The 27,303-nt window shown below is 38.2% G+C and overlaps 1 protein-coding gene across 5 annotated transcripts in view; it reads left to right on the top strand.

Annotated features, from left to right (window-relative positions):
* Window positions 1-26,568, top strand: part of TMEM117 (transmembrane protein 117) — a 498,555-nt gene extending 471,987 nt beyond the window's left edge. For all 5 annotated transcript variants that reach the window (XM_049102705.1, XM_035707068.2, XM_025477341.3 and 2 more), the window contains 2 exons: window positions 13,344-13,473; window positions 24,827-26,568. In XM_049102705.1, the coding sequence (XP_048958662.1) occupies window positions 13,344-13,473; window positions 24,827-25,473 (777 nt within the window). In that variant the 3' untranslated portion in view covers window positions 25,474-26,568. The remainder of the gene's footprint in view (window positions 1-13,343; window positions 13,474-24,826) is intronic.
* Window positions 26,569-27,303: the final 735 nt, after the last annotated feature.

Raw genomic sequence — 27,303 nt, 5'->3', positions numbered from 1 at the left:
TATCACTGTTAAAGAGTAGATTTGCTATTTAAAAGAAAAAAGCAGTATTAAAAGTATAGGTATCTGATTTGGAATTGAGATGGAGTTCAGTCAGCAAATCACATCTTTGTGAAACAACTTGGAAACTTTATTCAGAAAATTAATTTCTGAGTATGGTCTATCACCTGAATGGTTTCATAATGATGTTGATTTGCCAACTTTTTCTTTAGTGAGAGGTAATGAATCAAGTGTACTTGGGTTTATATAAGAAAAATAACATATTAATTGATTTATGTATGTATTTTGCACATATCCATAAAGCAAAGCCTTTGGCAACTGGCAAATATAATAATTTCACATTTACCTATGACTCACCAAGTATAATCCAATGCTTGAAGGCAAATTTTTATGTTTTTATGTTTAGTTTTTATGATTGCTTTCAGATAGCTTTTCTATGCATTAAAAGTCAATTTTCAGAACCATAGGCTTACCAATTTTTATGAATAACAATTTTATGAGATATTATGCTGAGGTAGCATAAAGTTATTTTCTGATAACTTTTAACACCTTCCCCAAGTCCACTGTTACTTTGTTTCTACCTATGCTCAAGGATATTGCTTGGAACTTTTCTAAATATGACACATTTCATTAGAAATCTGATATATTACACAGAGATATGAAGCTTCAATCTCACAACATTACGATGTGCTTGTTAACGTTGATTACATTGGCATTCCATTTAAGATCAAATATCAAAAAGGGCTTTGAAATAAAATTATTAATAATGTTATATTTATGGAAATTGTGCCGTCTACTGATCATAATCATGAACAAGAAGCGTTAATCCATGAAGGGGGTTCCCAGTAACACAATAACTTGAAACAGCTCATCAACACAGAGAACAAGGACAACCTGAGATAAAATACAATAAATAGTTTGTCAGATTGCTATGCAAAAAATAATATTATTGTCCTTATAGTTCTCTTTCTTGTGTTTTTGCTCTGTCTCATCACCTACATAGTATAAAATTTTATCACTTAATGATATGCACAGACACAATATGTTAGGAGCACAAATCTTACCTTCATACAAGTTCCAAAGAAACAGAAAAGTTGTCTTTTTAGGAAGTTGCGAAGTTTGATAGCCATCACTAGTGGGCACTAAATCATGCTCAAATCCATCCTGTTTTCCCATGCAATGATATAGGAGTCTGCCACCGGAGTGCCTAAGCATGATGAAAAATAGCCTCAGGTGAGAAAACCGAAGTGCAAAGAAGTTGGAGAGATAGTATTCATTACTAGAAATATTCCAAGTTTAGAGCCAAATCTATGCATTGGCAATAAAAATTCTAAGATGGTCATAAACCATCTAGAGTTAAATGCGCATCTCAGCCTGCATATTTTGCAGGCTTTGTCAATGACTTGCAGGATAATCATAGACCCACTGCCATGCCTTTACTTTGCAATGGAAGTAAGGTAGCAAAATAATTCTGGGAAAATATTATTTCAAGATAAGCTGCAACATACCATTAAAAGGAAGCTTTTCATTACAAATACGGGTTAGCATCAAACGGAAACACATATTGGCATGACTGTTGGCTTTTAGGTGGGAAGATAATTGTGACATTAAAGCCTGAATGGAAAAAAAAAAGTCATGGAAAAGCTTCATATGCTGTACAAAAATGACTTTAGTACAAATCTTTTTGGTACTAGCTGTGCAGCATTGGGGAAGCTACTTGACTTCTCTCCGAGCCTGTTTACTTCCATATAAAATGAAAAAAAGCCCACCTACCATATATATTTGCAGGTGGTTTACAGTGGATCAAATGCTTGGCATAAAGTAAGTTTGTGACCAATGTTGGTTTTCTTAGTCTGAATAGAATATGAAAATATAGTTGATCTCCTCAATAGGTGTTTTCTTTCTCCTAAATAGAGCTCCCAGTTAGGGGGATGTAATGAAATATATTGACCAGTTACCGATTAAATTTCATCTGGTCTCTCTCTGCCACCAATCTGTTGGGTAACATGGGTGGAATCTTGTAACCTCACTGACTCTCATTGCCTAGAACTGTAAAAGGGAGAGCTGAGCCTATTTCTTTATTTATTACTGCCATATGATATATTTTGAGAATAGATGATTTGCATATAGGGGGCATTGAATAAGTGCTGAATTAGTTGAATAATAAGGTGATGCATTCTATGGGGAACTTGAATGTGCCATTGAGAACTTCTGCAAGAAATGTAGACTTACCATTCACTCTATTAGTGCTACGTGGAATCTAAAAGCCAAGCTCACTGCCACCATCTCCAGTTTCTCTGGATGGATTATGTCAATATAAAGACAGGCAATTACTAACATGCATCTAAGTCTTCTTTACCCCAGCATGTAAACTTGTTCTCCAAAAGGATCCTGAGGGGGTGAATATCTCTCCCATAGGTGGCTAACAAGGAAAACAAGATATTTTAGGTTTTTCTTGGCCACTGACCTTTGGACTAACAGTAGTTTCAAAAAATATTTCAATTCGCTGAGGGTCTAATTCTCAAACAGTAAAATGCATTTTATTCCTTCCATCCCTCTACTCTGCCCCTACATATCTTGTTTTCCTAGTCTTTGCTCTCTTACTTGAAGGTTGATAATTTGTCCCTAGAGCTCAGAGGATGAACATTCTTGACCTAAAACTCATCGAAGAAAGGCCTGGAAAGTCTGACAGTTCAAATCTATTGCTCTAAAGGTTTTACCTCCTGTTCCTGTTATCATTGGGTGGTCCATGGGAGTCAGAGGCAGAGACTCTGTGATTGCTCCAGAATCTGAAGTCTTTACTGACAGATAAAACCAAAGGAAACAACCACACTAGGTACAGAGCAGCAAGGATCTGGCTTATTGTCTCTAAAAGCCTGCTATGTTCAAGACACAATGAACTTGGCCCAGTGTTGCTTTGTTTTGTTCTGTTCTTCAGGAAACCATATATTTCAACTTTACAGACAGAGATGATTATAATATTTATCAACTGGCACAGCAGAGGAACTGACCCAGTAAACAACCAGAATATCCATACTGGTGGATATCAGATTTTAACATCATCTTAAAACATAAAAAGGGAATCTCAGGTCTCAGATTTTCTTATTCTACCAAAATTCAATTTATTTTACACTAACAAAATGTATTTGAAATTAGTATCATCATAATTTCTTAGCAGCTACTGATTCTTTATCCCGTTCCCACTAGTAAAAATTCCTCGTAAGAGTTCCATATTATTGCCTCTACTTCTCACCTCCCATTTTCTTTTTAACAGACTGCAGTCAGGCTTTTTTTTGTCCAAATATCATCTTCCTCTAGAACTCAGAGGTCCTATTGTGATCATCAACCCTCATATTGCCAAGTATTATAGTTAATTTTCAGCCTTCCTACTTAGTATTTTAGGTGCATTCAAGATAATCACTACTTCCTATTTGAAACACTTTTCTACCTGGCTTCTAGGATGCTCCTTTTTTTTTTTTTAAGATTTTATTTATTTATTCATGAGATACAGAGCGGGGGTGGGGGTGGTGGGCAAAGACACAGGCAAAGGGAGAAGCAGGCTCCATGCAGGGAGCCTGAAGTGGGGACTAGATCCGGGGACTGCAGGATCACACCCTGGGCCAAAGGCAGGTGCTAAACTGTTCAGCCACCCAGGGATCCCCAAGGATGTTCCTTTCTCCTGTTTTTCTTATAATGTATGCCATTCCTTATGTTTTCTTAATTGTCTTCTCCTCCTCCAACTTCTAAATGTTGGAGTTTCTCGATGCTCAGTCCCTGCCATGTCTCCTCTTCTCCTGGCTTTTTATATTCCCTTTCCAGGAGATTTTACTCAGTTCTATGGCTTTAGGTCAATGCACTGGTGACTCCCATATCTTTATCTCCAGTTTTTGCCTCTCCCATAAGTTTCCCAACTTCCTACACAATACCTCCATTTGGATGTCTAAGAGTAGTATATTTGGAATAAATCTCTGGATTTCTTACCCACTTCCCTATCTTCTACAAGTATATTGGTTCCTCGATCTTTCCTTACCCAGTTAATGCTACTGGCCATTCTAGCAACTGGTAAATTCAGAAATTCAGTTGGTAATACCTTTAAAATACATGGAATACATGGTGATCTGAATACCTGACTACCCTTGGTTACCCACCATCATCTCACAGCTAAACTATTACAATGGTCTTCTAACTGATCTTTATTCCTCCTATAGCCAGCCCACCACACTCCACATCACTCCAACTTCTACAACCACTCCAACCTTGCTGTTTCTTGAACACAGCCATCTAATTTCCTCCATAGGGTCTTTGCATTCGCTCCTCCTTCCAGCTGATCTATTTCTCCTCCAGAACTTTGCAGGGCTTGGTCTTTCATATTAACTCCATACAAAGGTCACCCTCAACTAAGAACAAACTGAGGGTTGATGGAGGGAGGTAGGGGGGCTAGATGGATGATGGGTATTAAAAAGGGCTTTTGTTGTGGTAAGTATTGGGTGTTGTATGTAGGTGATGAATCACTGAATTCTACTCCTGAAACCAATATTGTGTTATATGTTAACAAATAAAATTAAAACAAAAACCAATACCAAAACAAAACAAAAAACAAAGGTCACCCTCAAAGAAGTTTGTTTGTTTTTTTATTAAACTAGCACCCACCCCTAACTCCCTGCTCTTCATTCCCAACCCTGCTGGGTTTCCTTCAGAGTACTTATTACTATTTGACATCATACTGTAATGCTGCTGATTGATCTCCCAACTAGAATATATGCTCCATTAGACATTCCTGAAAAAAATCATAGAAATGAACCCATTGCAAGAAACCCTACAGGTAATTTACCTTAACCACCCACTTGATATTTTAGATCAACCTCAAACTCTGTTATTTGTGAAGTGAACATTTTTATATTGAATTACATTTACCCACTGATCTCCACTATTACTATTTTTTCCACAGAGAAAAATGACCTCAATATTAAATAAAAATTTTACCAAGGACCATAATATCTATTCTTTTGACAGCATGTAATTAATTTTTCTATATAGCCCACAGAAGAAATTAGTCATTTAGACAATTGTATGTGACCATGGCTGGCAGCTTGCATAGAGTCAGAACAGATACTGGAGCAGTGACATTTTGTACCAAATGTGCAAATACACAGAGTAAGCAAAGGACGATGTGCTATTGAACTGCAGCCAGTGTCTGAAAAATGATATAAAAGTGTGTTGTCTAACAACTTCCTTCCACTAGATTTCCCTCTTTCCTTACAAAGAGAATAGGAGTTATAACGAGCTCTCATTTAAGTAAAAAATATGCCAATTTATTATATGATTAATATTCATTCTTCTCAAGAGTGCAAAGTCAAGTTATTTGATAACTGACAAAAGATTTCATCCAAAAGGACTTACTACTGAGTTATTACAATGCGCTTCTTTACGCCTTGCACTAACTTTGGTTGTCAGCAACTTGTCATAGGCAGGGGTTTGGTTCCTCCCTTCCCCCCACAGAGGAGTCTCTAAGATGTCAAGTACTCTCTCCTGTGTACTGGTGAATTATATTGCCCTAGTGAGGGATATTGATTTCCCATTACTCCTAGATGCCACATGATGCATTTCTAGTAGTTGTAAACACTTACAAGATTGACTTTTATTTTGTCCTTCATCATATCAGTCTGCCAAAACAGGACATCTGTTAATGGGGCCCTGTGCATTTCACCAGACACTCTTCCATCCTGGTGCTTAAAGGAATGATACTTCCAAGGAGTCTAGATATAATGAAGCTTGTTTTTAAAAACCAAATGCTCTTTTGCCAGAACCTCATAGTCAGGTCTTTTAAAAGTAACAAAAACTATACTTACTTTTCAAATCTACTCTGGGCTTGACTTATTTGCCTTTTCTACAGGCACTAAACCATTACTACTATCTCACTGGTATATATTGGCTTAAAATTAGCCCAAGAAATTCTTTTTCTTAAAGATTTTATTTTATTATTTATTCATGAGAGACAGAGAGAGAGAGAGAGAGAGAGAGAGGCAGAGACAGAAGCAGGCTCCATGCAGGAGCCCAATGCGGGACTCAACCCCGGCTTCCTGGGATCATGACCTGAGCCAAAGGCAGATGCTCAACTGCTGAGCCACCCAGGCATCCCTAGCCTGGAAAATTCTTATTGGCTTTTGCAAGTAAAGAAGATTATTGATGAAGAAAATCTGTTAAATGGCATTCAAAATAGGTCCTTAGGGTAAATTACATTGTTTGGGCAACCACTTGAGAATTAATTGGTATTTTGAATATACAAAAACACATGAAGGAGTCAAGTTCTTTAGACATTTTAAGTAAGGGTCTGTAGCCTGACTTGGGATTTGTTTTAGTGATGGATGAAATCTGCTATCTCTACTACTTGTTGACGAAAGCCTACTTCAACCAGAAAGCTAAGATTTTTCCTTAACGATTTAAAATGCCTCCTGAGAGAAAACTTCAAAATGTTATAGAATTCATTTGCCCTTGGGGGGGGGGGGGGAATAGTGAAGAGCAGCATATGAGAAAAAGGTATTTGTTAAAGGGCATCTGAGTAACCTCCTGCTATTTCTCTTTTATGCATCACTCCCATTTATTACAGGGCATCTCTAATAGTTGGGCTTGCCTTGACACTCTTCCAGCCATCACCCACTGTGGGAAATGACCCCCACCCGCTTTGTTTAATCACATGTTGGTTTACATTCTCTTTTTTGTTATCAGACTAGATTGGACGTGTCTCATGAGTTTCTTTAATTTACTAAATGTAAATATGGTAACTTAAAACGGTGTCTTGGATCATCCCAAAACACATTTTTAGTAACTTTCCAAACACTAGCTCATCTCACAATATTTACATTTGACCACTTGCTTTCTGTAAGTATCCATGGTCTCTTCTCTTAGACCTTTGGCAAATGGTTTAATGTCTGGGTTACTCTCCATATGATTGCAGTATACCTAGCTTATAGGGAGGAAATCAATTTTTTTCATAATAATGTGTCTCAGGTTGATGTGTAACATTATTTACGAAAACAAGTACTTGTTGTGTTGCCTCTGTTTACCCAAATACATTCTGTGTTGCCATTTACACGAAACCAAAAAGGAACTGTTGTGCATGTTTAACTTCCGGAGAGTTACATTCAACAAGTTTTTGAGTTCTTACTATATACTGAGCACTATTTCAGGTCTGGAGAAAACACCAGTGAACAAAGTAGGAAAAACTTCTGTAAAATCTCTGGAGCTTACATTCCAGTGGGAGAGGCAGGCAGAGAACAAACAAGCAAAATCTACTATATGTCAAGGTTTTCAAGGATTTACTCAGCCAAGTGATACCATGGCAATTTTGCCAATTAGAAGAAGGATAGGGTTGCTGAAAGAAATGAGACACTCGAGGTTCTTATTAGGAAACAAAAATATCACCGAGAGCATGAGTACAATTCTTCAGGCCACCATGGCTCACTGTTACCTAAAATCCTGTTTCTAGGACACTGCTTATGTAGAAAGGCTATGGACAGTTACAAGCTGGGGAAATTTTTGGTGAACTGATGTTCTGATATTCATGGGACTAAATTTGTTTTTGAAATACGAGGAGAGATAGAGATTAACAAAGAGAAAACAAAGCATATCTGTAAAGTTAGCTTTTGAAATCATTTTAAGCTTAATAATCTAATGCATCTAAAGAGGAGTTACATAAATTATTACATTGACAAATGTATTAACATATAAGAGTGTATTATTGGTTCTATTCTAAATGGTTGTCAACACTTTTCAGTAAAATCTAATCGTCTATTTCTTAATTTCCTAAAAACAAAAAAACAAAAAAACAAAAAACAAAAAACAAACAGGTGGCCGATATTTGGCTCCCTGAAATACAACTTTTGTTCTGATACCGTGACTTTAGTTTTGTAGGGTAGAGTAATCAGTGTTATTACATTTTTATCCTCTAACGCTTCTCTAAATAGAAATGAGGTCTCTTCATTTGATTTGAGAAATTGAATACTAGTTGGGGAATTCAAAACAGTGTTGGTTTCAAGCCTGAATTCCTCTGCATAGTACCAAGTTCTTTTTCTTGGCCCCAAGGCATGCGTCTCAATGAGAAAACATGAGGGAATGATGAATCCAGCATATCCCAAGACCATTTGGCCTATATACTTAACACTGCCTTGAAATGTGGTCTGTGAATGATAGGGCCACATTTGGACAGAATCAGACTTGGATGCATCAGCCCAAATTACACGTCCAAATGTAATTTGGACATCAGTGTCCAAATATGATTTTTATTGCCATAGGCAGAGTAAGCCATAGTATATAAGAAATAAGATTAGATATATACCATGACACCGCCCATTTATATTTATATGGGAAATATGCCCATCTGAATGAAAATTAACTGTTTCTTATAGGAAGCAAGGTACAAAGTTGGAGGTTTGTCCATCACCATGAACTGATGAGAACTGGAGTAGTGTGAATCATCTGATGAGCCTAAATAATTCACACCTCGCTGAACCACAAATGTGATCGACTTCCATAGTGATTGTTAGATTTAATAGCAGAAAGGAGCAAGGAAGCTTTGAATTACTAAATATTGATAACATTTCTTGAAGAACAAAATAAATGAGCATTTCATAAGAGGCACAGTATTAACCTATCTCTACTGTGGTCTTAGTAGCTAACCATATCTTGCCTTGTCATTCTCTTTAACATTTTCATCTTGTGTTCGAAATATATATTTTACATTTATGCGGCAGGAAAGGAGCCATGATTCTCAATATTTATACCCAAGCTGTGTATGAAACTCGCTATGCATCCAGTTATGATGTCAAGAGAATCTCCGTATTTTATAGCAATGACCTGTTAGATGTCCCTACTTACCAGGCTGAGTAAGTGGGACACTTCACTCTCAGGATAAACCTGACCTTGGGATTATGTGGGGAAACCACCCATGTTGCTTAGGGGACAAAGAGTTACAGTTGGTTTTCTTTCTTTTTTTTTTTTTTTTAAGATTATTTATTTATTCATGAGGGACAGAGAGAGAGAGAGGCAGAGACACAGGCAGAGGCAGAAGCAGGCTCCATGCAGGGAGCCCGACGTGGGATTCGATCCTGCGACTCCAGATCACGTCCTGGGCTGAAGGCAGATGCTTTAACCAGCTGAGCCACCCAGGCGTCCGACAGTTGGTTTTCTTATTTAAATCCAGGTCAGATAAAAAAATGAGAGCCCTTTGGGGTGGGTGGGGGAAGCAGTTTAAATCTCTTCGGGGAACTGGCTTTTGGTGGGAGACAAGCAGGAGATGACGGTCATCATGATTCACCATTAGAACAGATGCGGCAGGTAAAAATAATCCAAGTTTGGAGTGAAAAAAAAAAGGAAGTGCTGTCACTGTTCAAAGAGAGCATGGCCTGAGGGAAAGTATTTATTCTTCGGGCTGTGTTCTGCAACATCACAACTACGTCATTTTTGTGCCAAGCTTTTTAAAACAAATTTCCTCATCTGTAAATGGGTTAATAATAGGAAGCTTTCGGGGGCACCTGGGTGGCTCAGTTGGTTAAGGGTCTGCCTTTGGCTCAGGTCATGATCTCAAGATCTTGGGATCAAGCCCCACGTCAGGGATCCCTGCTCAGCAGAGAATCAGCTTCTCCCTCTCCTTCTGCTGCCAATCCCTCTGCTTGTGCTCTCTTGCTCTCTCTCTACCTCTCTCTGTGTGTCAAATAAATAAGTAAAATCTGAAAAACAAAACAAAACAAAACAAAACCAGCAACAACTATTTACAAGGGAGTTGCAATTCCTGAGAAATGTGATTGCAGACCATTGCATAGGGATGAGTGGGTGGCTCAGTGGTTGAGCATCTGCCTTTGGCTCAGGGCGTGATCCTGGGGTCCTAGGATTGAGTCCCACATCGGGCTCCTTTCATGGAGCCTGCTCCTCCCTCTGCCTATGTCTCTGCCTCTCTCTCTCTCTGTCTGTGTGTTTCTCATGAATAAATAAATAAAATCTTTAAAAAATAATAATAGGAAGATTCCAGGATCATTTTGTACATAGGTATAAATATAAATATGTAGCCTAGGATGATGCTAGGACATTGCAAGTGCTTGATAATTGATGCCCAGTGTCCACAGCTTTCCTCAGTTACTGATGTTGCTAGCTTACCAGCTCCCACCTGCAGGGTAGTAGTGCCTCCCTTCCCCCACCATTAAAGTCCCCCACAGATATTTCTGGAGGTCTCAACAGTGTCACCACATTAGGTAAGAAACCAAGTTGCTCTTGTTCTTCCATCCTCCTCAGGAGGTCACTTCACACATCTCTGAGCCTTGAGAGAGGTGCCTTCCCCCCAGCCCTGCTCCCAGGGGCCCACTCTGCCCAGAGTTTCAGGGACCTCAGGAGGCCAGCACTGTGCAGTGGATGAGAGCAGAAATGAGAAGACGGCCTTTGACCTTCTTCACCAGGACCTGGAAGCAGCCTTATGTGTGATTCTGAAAGCAGACCCATCTGCTTCCTCTGCTTCTCACTCAGGATAAACCTGCCCCTTGGGATTATGTGGGGAAACCTCCCATGTTTCTTGGCTATTTCCCTGTCTCTTCCCTCTGTCTCCAGCAGCATGCTCCTTGCTATCCAGGCGTTATCTCATCCTCCCAAGGAGCCTGTGGGGTTGCTATATTTAACTCCAATTTATAGACAAAGAAAGAGGCTGATACCTAGGGAGATTTAGAACACCACCCTCCATTTTACCTCTTTTAAGTAAATATCTGGGGTATCATCAGCCTCAGATACCCCTGTCCATTAAGCAAGCCCCACATTTCCTACAAACAATACCAGTTATAATTGCCATTCCACCCTAAGTCAGGTGAGGCCAGAGTTTACACTGACCCAATAATGAATCTGGAGAAGTAGGCAGAGTAGGAATTGAAGTACAAAAATTGGAGTTAACTAGCAGAGAATTCTAACACTAAGGAAAAGAGTTCTGAAAACCAAACTATGGTGATTATACAAAGTATTGTAGAAGGGTGACTCTAAGAGAATGTATCATCTTTTTTTATTAATCTTCTTTCAAGAAACTTTTCCTACAAGGCACCAGCCACTTCTATCACACATTTCCCCAAACTCCCTGTCCTGATCTCTTCTTAAAAAAAAAAAAAAAAAAAAGGTAATGCCATCATCCAGATAAGGAGCAAGACTTTGGTCTGCACTCCATTTCCTTAATTCATCTTTCTTTCTCCAAGTACAGGTGGGAAATCATTGAAGAACTATTTTTTGGTGAATGAAGTTTTGATCTCATTCTACAAGAAATCTCTAGAGATTACTTTCAAACTAAAACCAATTTCATACTCAGTAAAAAACTTTCATGGAATAAAAAACTAGATGAGAACAGTCCAAGAACATCTTTCCAAAAAGAAGGTACACTAAGTATACTTGCCCAATTACTACCAAGAAGTCCTCTCTTTCTTAAACCAAGAAATAAAAAAAGAAAATTGCTCTATTGATAATACTTTGTGGTGTAATCTGGGGCAAGTGAATGATACTCTGGTTATTGGTCCCTTTATGTATCAAACGTAATTTTTCATGGGAGATTTTAGCAGCTATATTTTAGCAAAAAAAAAATTCAATTTCAATTCTCTTAGCAAGAGTGTTTCAAGTAACATAGAAGGAGCAAGGTATTGATGAAAAATAAAAGAAAATACATCTTAATAAAATGCAGTAATTCACAAATATTATTACCAATCTATTTTCTACTAATATTTTAGATCAAAATGTTCTAAATTATGCAGCTTATACTTTGAGTTTTCTGAATTTTCCAAGTTACACATCTGTTTACTGCTGATGTCTGACAAGCAAAGAGAGGGGAGACCGACAAGATATTTGCATATATAACAATAGAAAAAAATGCTGTGGTGTCATTTCATTTTTCTTTTTGTGTATTTATTTCTTATTATCAGTTTGAAGTGATCCATAGATCATGAAATTAATAGACAGTGAAAACTTTCCTGCTTACTACCACTCACACATGTTCTCCCTTGACCAGAATTCTCAGCAAAAGGCCAGTGGTGGGGGCCCGGGGTGGCTCAAAGGATTAAGTGTCTGACTCTTGAATTCCACTCAGGCCGTGTTCTCTGGGTCATGAGATCGAGCCCTGTGTCAAGCTAGGAGCCTGCTTGAGATTCTGTCTCTCCCTTTTCCTCTGTACCCCCCACCCCCGCCACATGGTTTCTTTCTTTCTCTCTCTCTCTCTCTCTCTCTCAAAAATAATTAAATAAATAAAAATAAATAAATGAGTGGAAGGGAGATGGAAACTCCTATGATATTCAGGCGCTCTGTTTTTGGCACCTCTGTATCAGCTGCATATATAGAAGTCTTGGAAAAACTTTTCAAATTGACATAATGTATTAAAATATGAAATTCATATTTTGTTCATTGCTTTTTCAGTAGTATTTTTTAAAGATGTTCATTAAATATAGGTCTGACAATTTAGTGATTATTAAGTCATTAAAAGTGAAAATATGTGCATTAATGCCTATGGATCCACCTCAGATATTTCTTCATATTTAGTTTCTTCTTTCTTCACATGCTAGCTGTGAACTTTTGTTTGGTGCTCTATCCAAAAACCAGAGCAGATGAGACACCTAAAAATATCCTCATTTGCATCTGCTCCCCTTCCTTATGAGAGGAAGGGTCATCCCTCCTGATTTTGCCTTACAACAAGAAAACAACTAAGACAATTTGGGAATTAATTCATCGTTCATCTCTCATGCTAGCATGTCAGGCCCTCCATCATTTGGTTCAAATTGATGCTAAATTGCAAGAGAACAGAACAGGAGTCTTTGGCATTTTTCCACTGCATGTAGTTGCTAGCAGAGATGATTAATAAAAGTCCCTTGGATGTGAATTGAAAAACTTGGTTAAGTGAATTAGATCCTCTTTACTTTGTCTTCTAACACAAAACATAGTATTATGGGGTTCATATTTTTTAAAGGTAGTGAAACAAAATATAACAAAATTACCACATATTTATAAAATATGGATCACATTCTTCCTATAAAAATTTAAGATCAATTCTCTAGAATGAAAGAGATAAACATGTATAGATGCAAATCAATTCTATATTGGTTTCTTATTACCACATTAAAGTGAAAATCTGAGGATGTAAGTTATGACTTAATTTTGATTTTGAATGCATACAACTACCTAATGTACATAAAATAACCATCACAGAGTGAAACAGATACATCCAACAGCTTGCTGCATTTAAATGATTTTAAAATAAGTGCTTGTAAAAAGTCAATTTTTGGAGTTTTGCTGCTTAGGAACGAAACAAATCACAAATATGTTTTTATGTTGATTTTCTTTGACAGGACTGGGAATTCCCACACTTTATGGGGGATGTTGATGTAAATCTTCCTGGGTTGCACACTCCTCACATGCAGTTCAAGATTCCTTTCTTCCAAAAGATCTTCAAGGAGGAATATCGTATTCACATAACAGGTATGCTGTAACTTTAAACACGATTTGATTGTCTCTTTCTTACTGAGAGTAATACCAGCTGCTATAAAAAAGCAAACGGTAACATCTCAGAGGCATGCATATATATAGTTTTCTCATTCACTTAATAGTGCAAGGTGGTTCCAGGTCAGTTTAAGGGTTCCAAACTATCATATCAAGACTTAGGTTACTAGTGGCTTTAATGATTTTGATTTCAACATCCAGGAGGCAAATGGGAATAGAGAGAGTGGAGAAGATGATTAAGAAGGCTTACCTTAAAAAATAAAATAAAAAATAAAAAAATAAAAAAAAGAAGGCTTACCTTTCTCTTAACCACCTTGACATGGGAAAAAACCATGTGCCCTCCAGTCACATTCCATTGGGAGTAACTCGTCAGATGGCCCCACTTAGAGTCAAGCGGGAAGTGTGGTCCTCAGTTGGGCAGCCACTTCGGCATCACATCTACTGTTCTAGCATGCTTGGTGGGAGGCCACATTTTTGGCATGGCTAGTTAGCTATCTCTGCCATACGCCATATACTGCTCCACCTTGGTTTTGTTCATTAGGTTGGTTGCTCTCTCACAACGTATAGCTCAGTATATATTTTCAATATTAGTACTCTTTACGCTATGTTCCTCAATTACTCCTGAGATTGGAACAGTGAAATCCTAGAACACCAGTCAGACCCTATGTGTTTAGGGAGTTAGGCCACTTCTTATATGATTAAAACCTCCTTCTGTGGCAGAGCTCATGTTTCTCTCAGGTGAGTGTCTTGCAGATCCTCAGATTATCTCATTTGCAGATATGCCTGCCTTTTGCAACTGCTCCGGTATGATTTATTATAATATTCCTCCATGACACCTCAGTCATTCTCATCTAAAAAAGGTCTTCCTGAAGTTATGTTTTATATCTTTTCTCTTCTTTATAACCAGAAGCAGACAGCTGAATGATCACATAAAGGATGGCGTTAGTTCCCAAGCTGTTCAAATGCACATAGTGAATGTGTGCATGTTTTAAGGACAATGGCTTAGGATCCCACACCTGCTATAATAAAAACTGCTGAAGAAATCTGTGCTTACACTACCGTCTGTGCTGCTGAGTAAAAATAGCCTGAGCACAGAAAACGTGAACATCTGAGTCCTGCAAAAAACCTTTGCTTCTCGACTTGAAGGCTGGTTTTGCTTTGAGCATGAGGCGACCTTCCTAAATTGGAGAATGAGCTCATGAATAGGGAAGATGCAGCAGGTTTCTTTTCCTATTCAAAATGAATGAGGCCCATCTATTAAATTCACTGGGTAAATCAATCAATTTGAGTTCAGGTCACATAGTGTGGTTTCAGAGTCCCCACTTAATCTCTGCAGCATCTACCCTCTTGGACTTCTCAAACAGCTATCACACACATGGCATCATCATATCCCTTTGGGTGGGCTTTTGCCTAGACCATCTGTTCTTGCTATCAGCTCTTGTCCCAGGCCATCATGGCACTAATATAGTCTCTGAATGAGTATGAGAATCCCCATCAAAAATATACTGCTGCGATGCATAATATCAGGTTAAAAAGGGAAGGGGGATATTCAGAGGAACCCATTGGTAAGAAAAAAAATCAAGCTGTTAAAAACATTTAATTTGGGGCTATTTGGCAGGGCTTTGTCATATATGCTATCATTTATAGACAGGGACAGGTTCAGGTTTTGTGGAGCCCAAAGCTTACACAATTTGGAATGCTCTGTTTAAGAATATAAAAGCAAAATTATAACTAAAAATTATATTCAGTACCTTGGAAGAGGGACACACATACAGGAATCCTTGAAGCTTCAGTGTAATTAGCTTTGAGATAAAGCCTCCTATGGAGTTGAGCTTAAAATCTTTATTCCACCCAATATTATTTTCTAGAAACTAAAAGGAAGATAGACTGGCTAAGTTCTTGAAATGGAGACTGCACATTAATAAAGTTTGTAGGAAGGTGGAAATGGATTGTAATTAAGGTTTTGATCCAGTGTTTGCCAAATGATGCTAATAATCACATCATTAGAGATATATATTTATGGATAAACACACTGTTGAGCCCCATTCTTAATAGTTCCAACTCAAGAGGTCTGGGCAAAGGCCAGGGATTGTGACTTTTGAAAAGCACCCCTGAGTGATGATGGTCATAGGGAACTGCTCCTTTGTGCTGAAGAAGTCACAGGTGAAGTCAGATTGTCTGCCTGAGATGGGCCGTGCAAATGATTGGGTGCCTGGACCTGCTGGGAAGACCTTAGAGGATTGTGGAGCTTAAATCCAAAATAAAATAGGGTACATGTGGGCTTTGGGTGAAGGGCTCCACCATAAATGGTGACCCTAAATTGGCCTTAAATTGGGTTATAGGATGATCATGTGCCTCCTCAGATACATGATTTTTAAAAAAATCTAGGAAAATGGTGGCAGGTTTGGAGGCTAAAGAAAGTCTGAACTGTTCCCCTCTTGTTTTGTTCTGTTAATTGCTGAAGATCGGGTTGAGGACACTCTGAGGTAGCAGCTAGTCTCCTGTGAAGGGCCTTTTACTTTATCTGACTTTGTAAGATAATTGTTTCTGGGGAAACCTAGATAAGATTTCCAAAACCATGGTACATGTTGTGTTTTAATATGCTCAGTTGTCAGTAGCCTGCAAATTTCCGAGTCAACTGCAAACGCTAACTTGATCAGCTCCTCCAAGTTCTGCTTTTTTTTTTGTAGGGAAACTCAATGCTTTTCTTGATACATAAATATAGTATTATCACTGGGTTATAAGCATGACTCTCTCTATATCCATCAGTAGTTCTCAAATTTCAGTGTGTATGAAAATCACCTGGAGAGTTTGTTAAAAAGATCCATCAGCCTCATGTCCAGAGCCAGATGCCTGAGATAGGAGGTGGAGCCTGGAATCCAGCCTTCTCTCAGGAATCGCCAGCGATGCCTTTGCATGCTGCCGAAGGACCACTCCTTGAGAAACACTGCTGCCGAGAAGCACTTTCTACAGTCAAAATCCCTCTCATCTCAGCTTTAATCCTTTTCATATGCAACTCTTAAGATCAAAGGCCAAGGGACAGAATGAAAATTCAATACAAATGGGGTGCTAGTGAAAAGGGTACATGATAGAGTCCTGCTAGGAGCTGGAAAGTTCAGAATTGGGGCCAAGCAAGGAGGTCTCAAAGCAGAGTATGATGGGAAACATCTGGGTGACCTGGAGGCAGGGATGGGAAGGGATCCTATGGACCCTAAGGCAGTTCCATCTATTGCTTTCTCTGCCTGTGTTTGTTCTGCACTAGAAGAGTCTGTGCAAAGACTGCTGGGGTCCTTCTGGGTTCAAAGATGGCTCCACCATGGCCTCAACTATCATTTTGCTGTTCTCTAGAAATAATGTTCAGTGCATGCTGAGAAAATGGAATGTAAAGGTTTGGTGCCTGGACTATTGGTGTGGCCCTTGTCAAGCTCCTTAATCTCTTAGAGGCTCAGTTTTCTGATCTGTTAAGTGGGGAGAGTAAGGTACTTGTCCCATGGGGTTGTTGTGAGATTTAAATTAATTAATATGCATAAGGCACTTGAAACACTGTCTGCCATTAGTAAGCACTCAGTAAACTCTCACTGCTTTTACCTGAAGCTTTTCCTTTCGGAGCCCTTCCAGAGTTTGTGATTCCTTTTTAATTCAAAAACATTAGGTAGCCTGAGAGGGGGCTCTTGCATTATTTATCCACTATTCTGAGTTCTCTACTGTTCTGAGTCAAGAAGGAGAAAGCCAAGGGTGGAAAAAACAAAAAAACAAAAAAAAAACAAAAAAAAAACCAACTCTCTCCCAATGAAGAGCTCTGTGTGTAGAGTGTTATCTGACACTGATGAGTTCCCATTGACATTTTAAAAGCATTTAGGATTTGGGTATTTTCTAATCCTGATTCCATGCTAGTTTTATTTATGCATTTCAGAAATGACTTGAATTGTTGCATCTGTTTAGCTCATCTGGATCCCCCTTGACAGATGGTTTGCTGCAGTGTGTATGAGCTTTCATTTTTATAAGCTGGGCTGCAGCTTATAAAAATAAATCATCTCTATCCAAGGGTGTGTTAAAATATTTTTTTTTCTGGGAATTTTGACTTCAGTAACAAAGGGAATAAATAGTTAGTCATTAGGTCACATTGATGCTTTTGGCCCAAGCCCATTGTTCTTCTCTTATACATAAATGCTAAATGCAACCGTGTAATTATCTCCTCTGGCCTCTTCCCTTTTACCTATGAGGTGAGTGCAAAGATGGATTCAAAATGTGATGTACTAAGTCTCTGGAGGCAAGAGAGGAATGGCCTCTCAATTCACTCTCGGAAGCTCCTCTGAGTCCTATTAATGCCAATCCCGGTGGAAGCTCTGCCATCTGTCATCCCAGCCAGACAAAGGAAGTGTCCCATTGGTGGCCATCATCTGAGTAAATTAGGAGGGGGTGGGGGAAAGGCCAGAAGGAAGGCCTGTGCATCTGTGAGGAGAGAATTCACACTGTTGGCACGATGATGCCCACGGGAACCCTTTTGGCAAAAATGGAAAATGTAGAAGTAAACAAACCTCCAAGCGTCTGTGTTCTATTTCAGTTTCCTGAGCGGTGTGAGGGCACAGGTGCTTTACAATGGCAGGAGTGTGGAAAGTAATGAATAAAACCCCTCCGTTTTATTTCCATAGGTGCGTGATTTCTGGCAAATGAGTTCCCAGAGATTGGTTTTTAAAGAGCTCTCCTGTGTCAGCCGGATCGTGGGAAGTGCTAGGGAGGGCAGGCCAGTGGTTCATCCAGAAGAATATTCCGTCTGGCAAAATTAACAAGGGGCTTGTTATAGGGAAATAGGATGCATCCTGTTCACCATGACAGTCTCCAAAGATCATGAATTTATCCAAAGTTCACAAGGACCTCTTGCTCTTCTCTCAGTTGTGAATTTTTTTTAAGCCTTTCCTGAAGCAATTTCTATTTTCAACACATTTATACAGCTCTAAGAGTTAACTATGTTTATTTCTACATAAAGCAGCAATTCCTCATACTTGTCCAAAACTCATCTTCTTCAAGGCCGTGGTTGCTTTGCCCCATAGCCTGTCAGCCCTTGCTGCCCCTGAGCTGGTCGGCCGCATCCAAACTAAGGTGTTCTGTGTTTATTTGTGCATATGTGAGGATTTTTGTAAGAAAATTCACACACTCTTCAGGATTTGTCTTTGCAGCCAGAAGAGAGACTTGAAATAGATAATGAATCATCGTCTTCGAGATATGAATATTTTGCTTTTCCCAATTTTCCAGATTTTATCTGATGTTAGCAGCATCCTAGAATTCACCAGATCATTGTGACACGTGTCTTTTTTTTTTTTTTTTTGACACATGTCTTTGATTTGAAAGACTATATTCCTTGTATTTGTCTGGACACAGCATCTCAGGGGTTTACCTATTTTCTGGATTCATAGGTGTCTAAAACTAAGTTAGGATCTGGGGAATACAGAAGTAAACATGACACAATTCCATAATCTCAAGAAAGTCAGAGTCTGATGGTCACCTCATTCAGTAGAACCCTAGGGCTTTCCCTTCTCCTTTTATCATCACAAGTTTCTACCTCTGCTCATCATGTTGGATTATGTCCCACTTAGGAAATGACAATGACAAGAGAGGCACTTAGAGAAGCTATATTCATTTGCTTTTAAGTCTTAAAAGGATACTCTACTAACTCTCAAATAGCTCTTATTAATTCATAAATTTTTAAGTAAATATCTTCAATTTACTAAATGTTCTCCTTATGACCCAAGCACTTAATGTGGTTTTCAGATATCCCTAAATTACCTAGGGGTTACTTGAAGAGATGCTAACTCAGTGAGCCCTGTTTTCACTGCTCATGTCTGGAATGAAAGGACACTGAATATGGCCAAAAAGCCTATTACAACAAACTGTTATTTCTTTGATTATCCAGCATTTATCTTTTTTCAAGGCCATGGTTGCTTGTTATCCCATATGGATTTTAAAAGGTTTTGCGGAACATGACTATTTCATGTAACTGCACTGGATGCCAGAGTCTGGCCAAGTGGTGGCATTTATTTGGTATAAAGATGCCCACAGCACAGCTCAATCTCAATGCTAACTGGCAACTATTCTGAGTAAAAAAAAAAATAATAATAATAATAATATTATAATTGCATATTTGAATAATGAAGGGCTTATTATATGGTGGAAATATCAGCACTTAATACTCTTTTATCCTTGGTTGAAAAAATTACATTTCTCCCCCAAATTGTTGTCATTTCCTATGCTAAGTGATGGTGATATTTAATGAAGAATCCTTTTAAAACCAACAAGCCCAGGTTTCTATAATCTCCCACAATGTAAAAAGATAAAATTATCATTATAATATCATTTTTGACAATCAGTAGGATTCATTAAAGGCACAAAATACAAGAAAGAGGTAATCCCACCAACACCATGCAGTGATTTCTCATTAAAGGAGACAGTGAGATATTTCTGGAGGAGATTAATAGAAATAATGTATGGATTCTTACCCTCCCTGCTTGCTGATTTACACTATGCTATGTGGTTGAAACAACAGGGGGAAATGCAAAATCTCTCCTATGATTAATGCTGAAATACCAAACCTCTTGTTATGGTTGATTGTACGTTCACAACAACACACTTGGGAAATGGCAAGAGAGTACTTCTATTCCTCTTTGTGTCTGATATCCTTTCCATGTGGGTCATTTCAGGGACTCAAATTTATCTTTTATGGTAAATAGTTGTTTCTCAGAATATACAGGTTTTTTTTTTAAAAGAAAGCTTTCTCTGCGTGAAAATCGTGTATTCCATCTTTTTTGCTCTAATGGTGAGATTTCCTGGCCCATCATAAAACGTTAAGGTTTAGGTAATGTTTATTTCACGGACTCGTCGAAGAGATTTTTAGGGCTGGGGAGAAATCATACAGCTCAGCTCCCTCACTTTATAGACCGGAACAGTGGGGTTGAGTTGTGTCACATGATTTTGCTTTCCAGTTTGCCACATCTCATCTATTCATAGGGCAACAGTAATTTTTAAAGAGGAGAAAGCCCTACAAAAGTAACAAAACACTGTGTAGCAAAGTAGAAGGAAGGATGTGGAATAAAAGACAAGCATCCTTCCTCTGTGCAAATGCATAAGTAGACCAGCGGTTTATGTCAGGTGAGCTGGAAATAAACAAAAAATAAGAAGAGCCATTTCTTCTGTATTTTTTACCAGCTTCCAAGTTTGAGCTGACTGGCTTTGACAGGGGGATAGGAGAGGGAGAGACAGTGCTACAGTCACAGAAAAAAAAGAAATATAATGTCAGTAGGGAGCCTCTCTTACTCGCTCCTCTCCCCTCTGCACTTTCCACCCCAACGTGGCCTGTCTGCTGTAGGGGGAGAGGTGGAGACACTATTTCCTGGCCTTTTGCTTCAAAGTTTGTGTAAAAAAATGACCTATTCTCAGGACCATTCTTCTGTAAGTTGTAGACAAATGAGCAATTGCTAAGAATTTTCAACATGTTAAATATGCTGACTCACAAAGCCTGTTTACATAGAACTACACACTGAGTCCTCCCAGACAACTGGTCCAGTTATATCTACCCAAGGATGTCAGTGCTCAGTGATTCATGCTGTTTTATCCAAACTGGGACATCTGGTCACATTTAGGATGTATCTTTGTTACAAAGTTACATGCTCTTCTCTCCCTCGAGCACCAAGATCCTATACCAACTGGATTGAAGACATAGAGGAAAGAAATTATAGAAATCATACTCCCCTACCTTTTTGGAAAATTTAATATACTTCAGAGAACTTAGAAATACTACTTCTCCCTTTGTCCTCACAATAATCCTTTGAGGTAGTTATGTTGTTATTTTTCTCCGTTTCACCAAATAAAAAACTGAATTCACAGAGCTAATAAGTAGAAGGATTGGGAGGAAGAGGACAGACTCCTAGAACTAGAAGTCATCTGGTTCAGTTTCCGCAATTTGAAAATTAAAAAAAAAAATTGAGGCCTGGAGAGGTTAAACAGGTAACCCCAAGTTGTATTATTTAAGCCAAGTGTTGGGATGAGCTTTGTCTGCTGATTGCTACCTGCAGTTCTCCCTCTCACGGAGTGGTGAAGCTGTATGTGAGAGGGGTGATGATGCCCATTAAATGATGCCCGGCAACACATTTTTAACTTGCTTCTCCCACCATCTCATCCAAATATTCAGACTCCAGGTCACATGAGAAATAACATAAAGTGATTCTTTAGTGTTACAGTTTAGTGGCCGAACTCACCCAGCACCATTCGACTTAGGTAGTGGAAAAAAATAATGTAGAAAGTTTGGGGGAAAATCTCCTCCTATCCTCAGGGTTTCTTTTTAGTTTGATGGATGTACCTTCGCTTCAATTCTTATACTCTGATTTTTATCTTTTTCTGTTGTCTAGTAACATTCTCTGAGCATCTTTTCCCACCAGAAAAGCACCCTCCAAGCTCACTGAGCATTCTTTTCTTCTCCCTGATTCTGTGTTGCTGCTTATCGTTGGTTTCTGACATCCTGTTACCTTAGATACAGGGACCACTTTATGAGAGCCTGCCCTATTCGTGAGTTAATAAAAATGACCTGGAGTGAGTAGAGGTTTCTCCAAAGGACCTTTGTGAATCAAGAAGGTGATGGTCAGTCATACAAACCCAAGGACCTTTCTTCCTCACCATCTAGTCTGTCTTCACAGCACATGTAGTTTATAGCAAGAGAATAAGTATGAATCTCCTGCAACAGAGAAGCACCCGAAGCCCCTCTCGCAACTTGCTTTCCATCATCGAAGCCACCAACTATTGCTCCTTTAATACTAGGTGAGAAGCCCAGAACGTTTCCAATTCTCTTGTTGCTCATTCCTCTCTGGCTTTCTCTTCCTACAATATTCTCTATTATTTTCTTTCCCTCTCCTTTCACCCCTCTCTTTCATGTCACCTCATCTTTTTCTGTATGCTATTTTTATCTGCAGCATAATAAAAACTACAAAAATTGCACCATTCTCCAGACTGTTCTCTGTCCTTCTTTTCTTTCAAGGACCACATGAATTGCTACTTCCTCCAAAATCCTTCCTGCAGAAATAAGCCCTCAGTTTCCCCAACATCTTCAGCGTTTGTAGTTTATATCACTCATTTGGCACCTCTCCAGTGTGACCTCCGTTTATTATTATTATTATTATTATTTATCTGTTGTTGCTACTGTTCTGTTTCCCCAACAAGATGATGAGTTCTGGGCAGCCCGGGTGGCTCAGTGGTTGAGCATCTGCCTTCAGCCCTGGGTGTGATCCTGCGGTGCCGGGATCAAGTCCCACTTCGGGCTTCCTGGGGCTTCCTGCGTGGAGCCTGCTTCTCCCTCTGCCTCTGTCTCTGCCTCTTTGTGTGTGTGTGTCTCTCATCAGTAAATAAATGAAATCTTTTTAAAAAAAAAAAAAAAAAGATGCTGAGTTCTTCCCTGGAAGGCAGAAAGGTCTGTTCAGCAGCTATTAAGGCATCCTACCACAGAGTCTATTATGAGCACAATAAATATTCGTTAATAATGCTCACCTTTGGATTTGATTGAATTTCTCTGGTTTGAGCTTTCTTTACTTGTTTTATGGTTGATCCTTAGTAAGAATCTGTTTTAGTTCTGGATATGACTCCAGGAGAACAGGAGTGGGTAGAACTTAACAATGCCAGATGTTATAAATGGTTTATCATATATGGAAACAACATTCCCAATGTTTCAATTTACTCTCTAGTGCGGGTGTGTGAAATAAAACATTCTGGCAAGAGTTTCCATTACAAAGATTGTAACAGTCGTATAGCTGAACAATTTCAGGACAGGCTGAGTTATAATTTCCCTTCAGAGAGTTTACATAAATTCTCTTGATAGAGAAGAATTGTACCCTCCCATGCAAATGCAGACATTATCATGGCTTAGGCAAGGCTTTGATGTTAATAATGGTAACAATTACTGGGTTTTTATTATGTCCCAGGCACTGTGTTTAGTATCTAATAATTTTATGAAATACTAACCGCTTTAATAAGTACTATTATTATTTTCTGCATGTGAGGAAACTGAGATTTAAGAAATTTAAATAACTAGCCCAAGATCACATAGCTAGTAAGTTTTGAAGCCAGGATTAAAACCCCTTAATTTTGCATAAGGTGGGAACGTAAATGTGTAACAATGATGATAAAACACTTTCCTAAACTCTTCACAAAGTTATATTTTTATAGAGCTATATATTCTGTTAGAATACATATTGCGAAATTCATTTCTACCATTCTTGGTTTAGTAAGTTTGACCAAGATTCTATCTCTCTCTTGTCCCAAGAGTTCTATAATCATATGAAGCCAGAATTTAGTGGCGTACAATATTCTATCTTCAAATAAAAAATAAAATAATTTTGACATACTATATAATATTTATAACTAAACCTTTTAGAACCTGTTAAATGTTTCACCTAATTTGCTACGGCAAACCTATGAGGTGAGTATTACTACGTTATGATACACTTGATACTGTAAAGTTTGTAATAAATTGTGATTATAATAAACATTATGATGGAATCTAGTATCCCTTGAAAATTTCCCCATATTCTTTTCATTTGCAGATGTAAAGATATCATTAGATAATATGTCTCTAAGCAATGTCTTACTTGTATAAAAATTTTAAATACTGCAAAGAAATTGTAGTAGTTACAATTTCTCCAAATCAGGTCTTCCAGAACAGTTTGTCAGCTTGGGTTGTATTTATATGTCTGATAAATGGATTCTGTTCAATGAGTATTTGATGCAATTATTTTTAAAGTCTTGAATGCTCGAGAATTATTGATCTGAATCACATCAACTAATGGTTTAATCAACAGGTCACCTACAAACAGCAATGTGAATTCAATTGATATACTGCTGTGTTTGCATTGCAAAATGATTTATTTCTTGCCTACACGTAATTACAAAACTGTAAGAGATGTTCAATCATATGTTAGACTTTTCTAAGAATTTCATTACAACTTTGTTTTTAAACATTAACTGAAATGTTCTAGAGAATAACTTACATGAAACCAAATTTGAGTATAGCTGTGGCGCCTGTAAAACAAAGAGGCTTAATCTGGTTAGTGTAAGTAGCATAAGTTATTGACTCTGGGACCAACAGTCACATTTTCATGTGTCTGGAATACATTTAAGAATCCTCTGCCAATTCACTTAATGGCAGACTAGCACTCTCAAAAAATTGCTAGCAGGCCTAAAACATTAACAGTTAATCCTTGTACACCATTATCTCCATTTTATTGGGGAAAACCTTATTGCAATTTTATAGGTATTTGACTAAAATGCAGTATTTCTTTCTCTTTTTTTAATGCAGGTAAATGGTTTAACTATGGAATTATCTTTCTTGTCCTGATTTTGGATCTTAATATGTGGAAGAACCAGATATTTTATAAGCCTCATGAATATGGACAGTACATTGGCCCAGGGCAGAAGATATATACAGTGAAAGACTCAGAAAGTTTAAAGGATTTGAACAGAACCAAACTTTCCTGGGAATGGAGGTCCAATCACACTAACCCTCAGACTAATAAAACATATGTTGAGGGAGATATGTTCTTACACAGCAGGTTCATAGGGGCTAGCCTTGATGTCAAGTGTCTGGCTTTTGTTCCAAGTTTAATAGCTTTTGTGTGGTTTGGATTCTTCATTTGGTTCTTTGGACGGTTTCGGAAAAATGAGCAAGGCATGGAGAATCAAGACAAAACTTACACTCGCATGAAAAGAAAATCACCATCAGAACACAGCAAGGACATGGGAATCACTCGAGAAAACACGCAGGCCTCGGTGGAAGACCCACTGAGTGACCCGCCCTTGGTCTGCATCAGGTCCGACTTGAACGAGATTGTCTACAAGTCTTCCCACCTAACGTCAGAAAACTTGAGCTCTCACTTGAACGAATCTACCAGCGCGACAGAAGCTGATCCAGACCCAACAACTTCTAAAAGTTCGCCTAGGAACTAGATTCACTTACTTGGAGATAGCACAAAAAGCTTGAGTGTAACTTTAAAAAAGTTAGTCTTTCCTTTTGTAAATGTAAAGTTTACGTAGTGTTAGGTAAAGAAACACAAACGATGCCACAACGGTGCTCAACATGCTTTTTCTAGGACTCATTGTTTTCTATTTGTATTATAATACACGTGCCTACTGTATATCTAATGGTCCTCTAGAGATTGCTTTACACAATTGCACAAGCTATTTACTGACTTTACAGCATAGTAGAAGATTAGCTGATTACCCGTGTATCTGATGTTCAACCATAGTGGTGCCTTGAGACATTAAACTGTTTTTAACTGTACCAGAACTGAAGTGTTGGGACAGTCCTCGAACCTACTTCACATGAGGTTTTTTGTATACAATTATTTTGATCTACTCTTGATGTCTTAGCAGGAAACAGATATAGCCAAGATATGGCTTAGGAAGTATCTCTGGTTTCCTATTCAGCAGTGGAGTTGGTGGGTGACTTTGACTGCAGGATTGCACAGAGAGGCATGGTGATTACCTTTGAATTTGTTTTGGCTATCTGCCAAATACAAATACAGATTCAAAAATCAGTAATAGGAGAATGATAATCCAGCATGGGTCACTACTTGTGAAATGTGGCTTTCTCCAACCAGTAATTGCAATTAGATGATAATACCTAATTATGTTTTCCTAATTAAAGATAAATTGCTACTTGATTAAAAATCCTGCCCTTCACCTATGGGAACAAAGGTTAAGAGGCGCAGTTGGGTGAACTCTCAAATTTATTGGCATTTACACAAAGCGCTAGAAATCCAAGGAATTGAAGTTTTAATCATGTGAGGGTTGTACAGCCTACTATCTACAATATTTGTACATCTTTCTGTAAATATGGCTCTGGACATTGAAAATTGAAAAACATATGCCAACCCTGAATAAGGGAACTCCTCTAAAAATCATGCAGCAAAACCTTGTGAGGTAGAAAAAGATGTGCATGAAAGACTACTTAGTAGCTTGTTTTGTGTGTGCATTTTTTTGTTTTTTGGTTTTTTTTTAAGAATTAAACATCACCCATTAATAAATATGAATTATATATCAGTCATTATGTGATGTAGTTTTTTGTTTGTAATAAAGGGAGTCATCTGTATCTTAGTTTAACAACAGCCCATTTAATTTTTTTAACTTGATGCCAGATGAGGTAAAAAAAAAGAAATGCACCCAACATGCTTTTAATTTTGTTCCATAAATTGTGGCTACGTGTTCTTGAGGGGGTTAGGGAAGATCACTTTTAAGGCAAAATTATTTTCCTGTCACATACTGACATAGCTGTATTTTGTCTTTATGATTTTAAATATCTTTCTTGTTTTGATCTATCTGCTTTTAAGCTTGCAGCATGCTGAATTTAGCATGCATAATAGAACTATGCATTTATTTGTCACTTGAGAGCCAGCTTTAATAAACATCTTCCTACAATTGTTTACTAAGTAATTGGAATGATGCCCCTGCTGTCTCTTTTACCTTTAATAGCCATGCATGGTGTTACTTAGAATCATAAATATCTCTGACACTAAAAATGCAGAGATCAAGCTCACTAATAGTAACCCATTGACCATACTCTCCAAAGAAACTTACCACGTTATTGTTTATATGTGGTAACATTGGCCATTGCCAAATTTGCATAGTAAAAACATTCAACTTTTGACTCTAGGACAAGTAAATACTAGCACCTAGGACTTTCTCTCTATATATATATTTATTCTGAAAATCATTGTCGTATAGAATGAAGAAGGAAGTTGCTTTACAAAGTGGATGTTCATGATCAGTACGCAGTCC

Source organism: Canis lupus, chromosome 27 (assembly GCF_003254725.2).
Source record: "Canis lupus dingo isolate Sandy chromosome 27, ASM325472v2, whole genome shotgun sequence".
Classification (NCBI taxonomy): domain Eukaryota; kingdom Metazoa; phylum Chordata; class Mammalia; order Carnivora; family Canidae; genus Canis; species Canis lupus.
The sequence above is the reverse complement of the archived record's forward strand: the minus strand, read 5'-3'. Positions and strand labels throughout refer to the sequence as shown.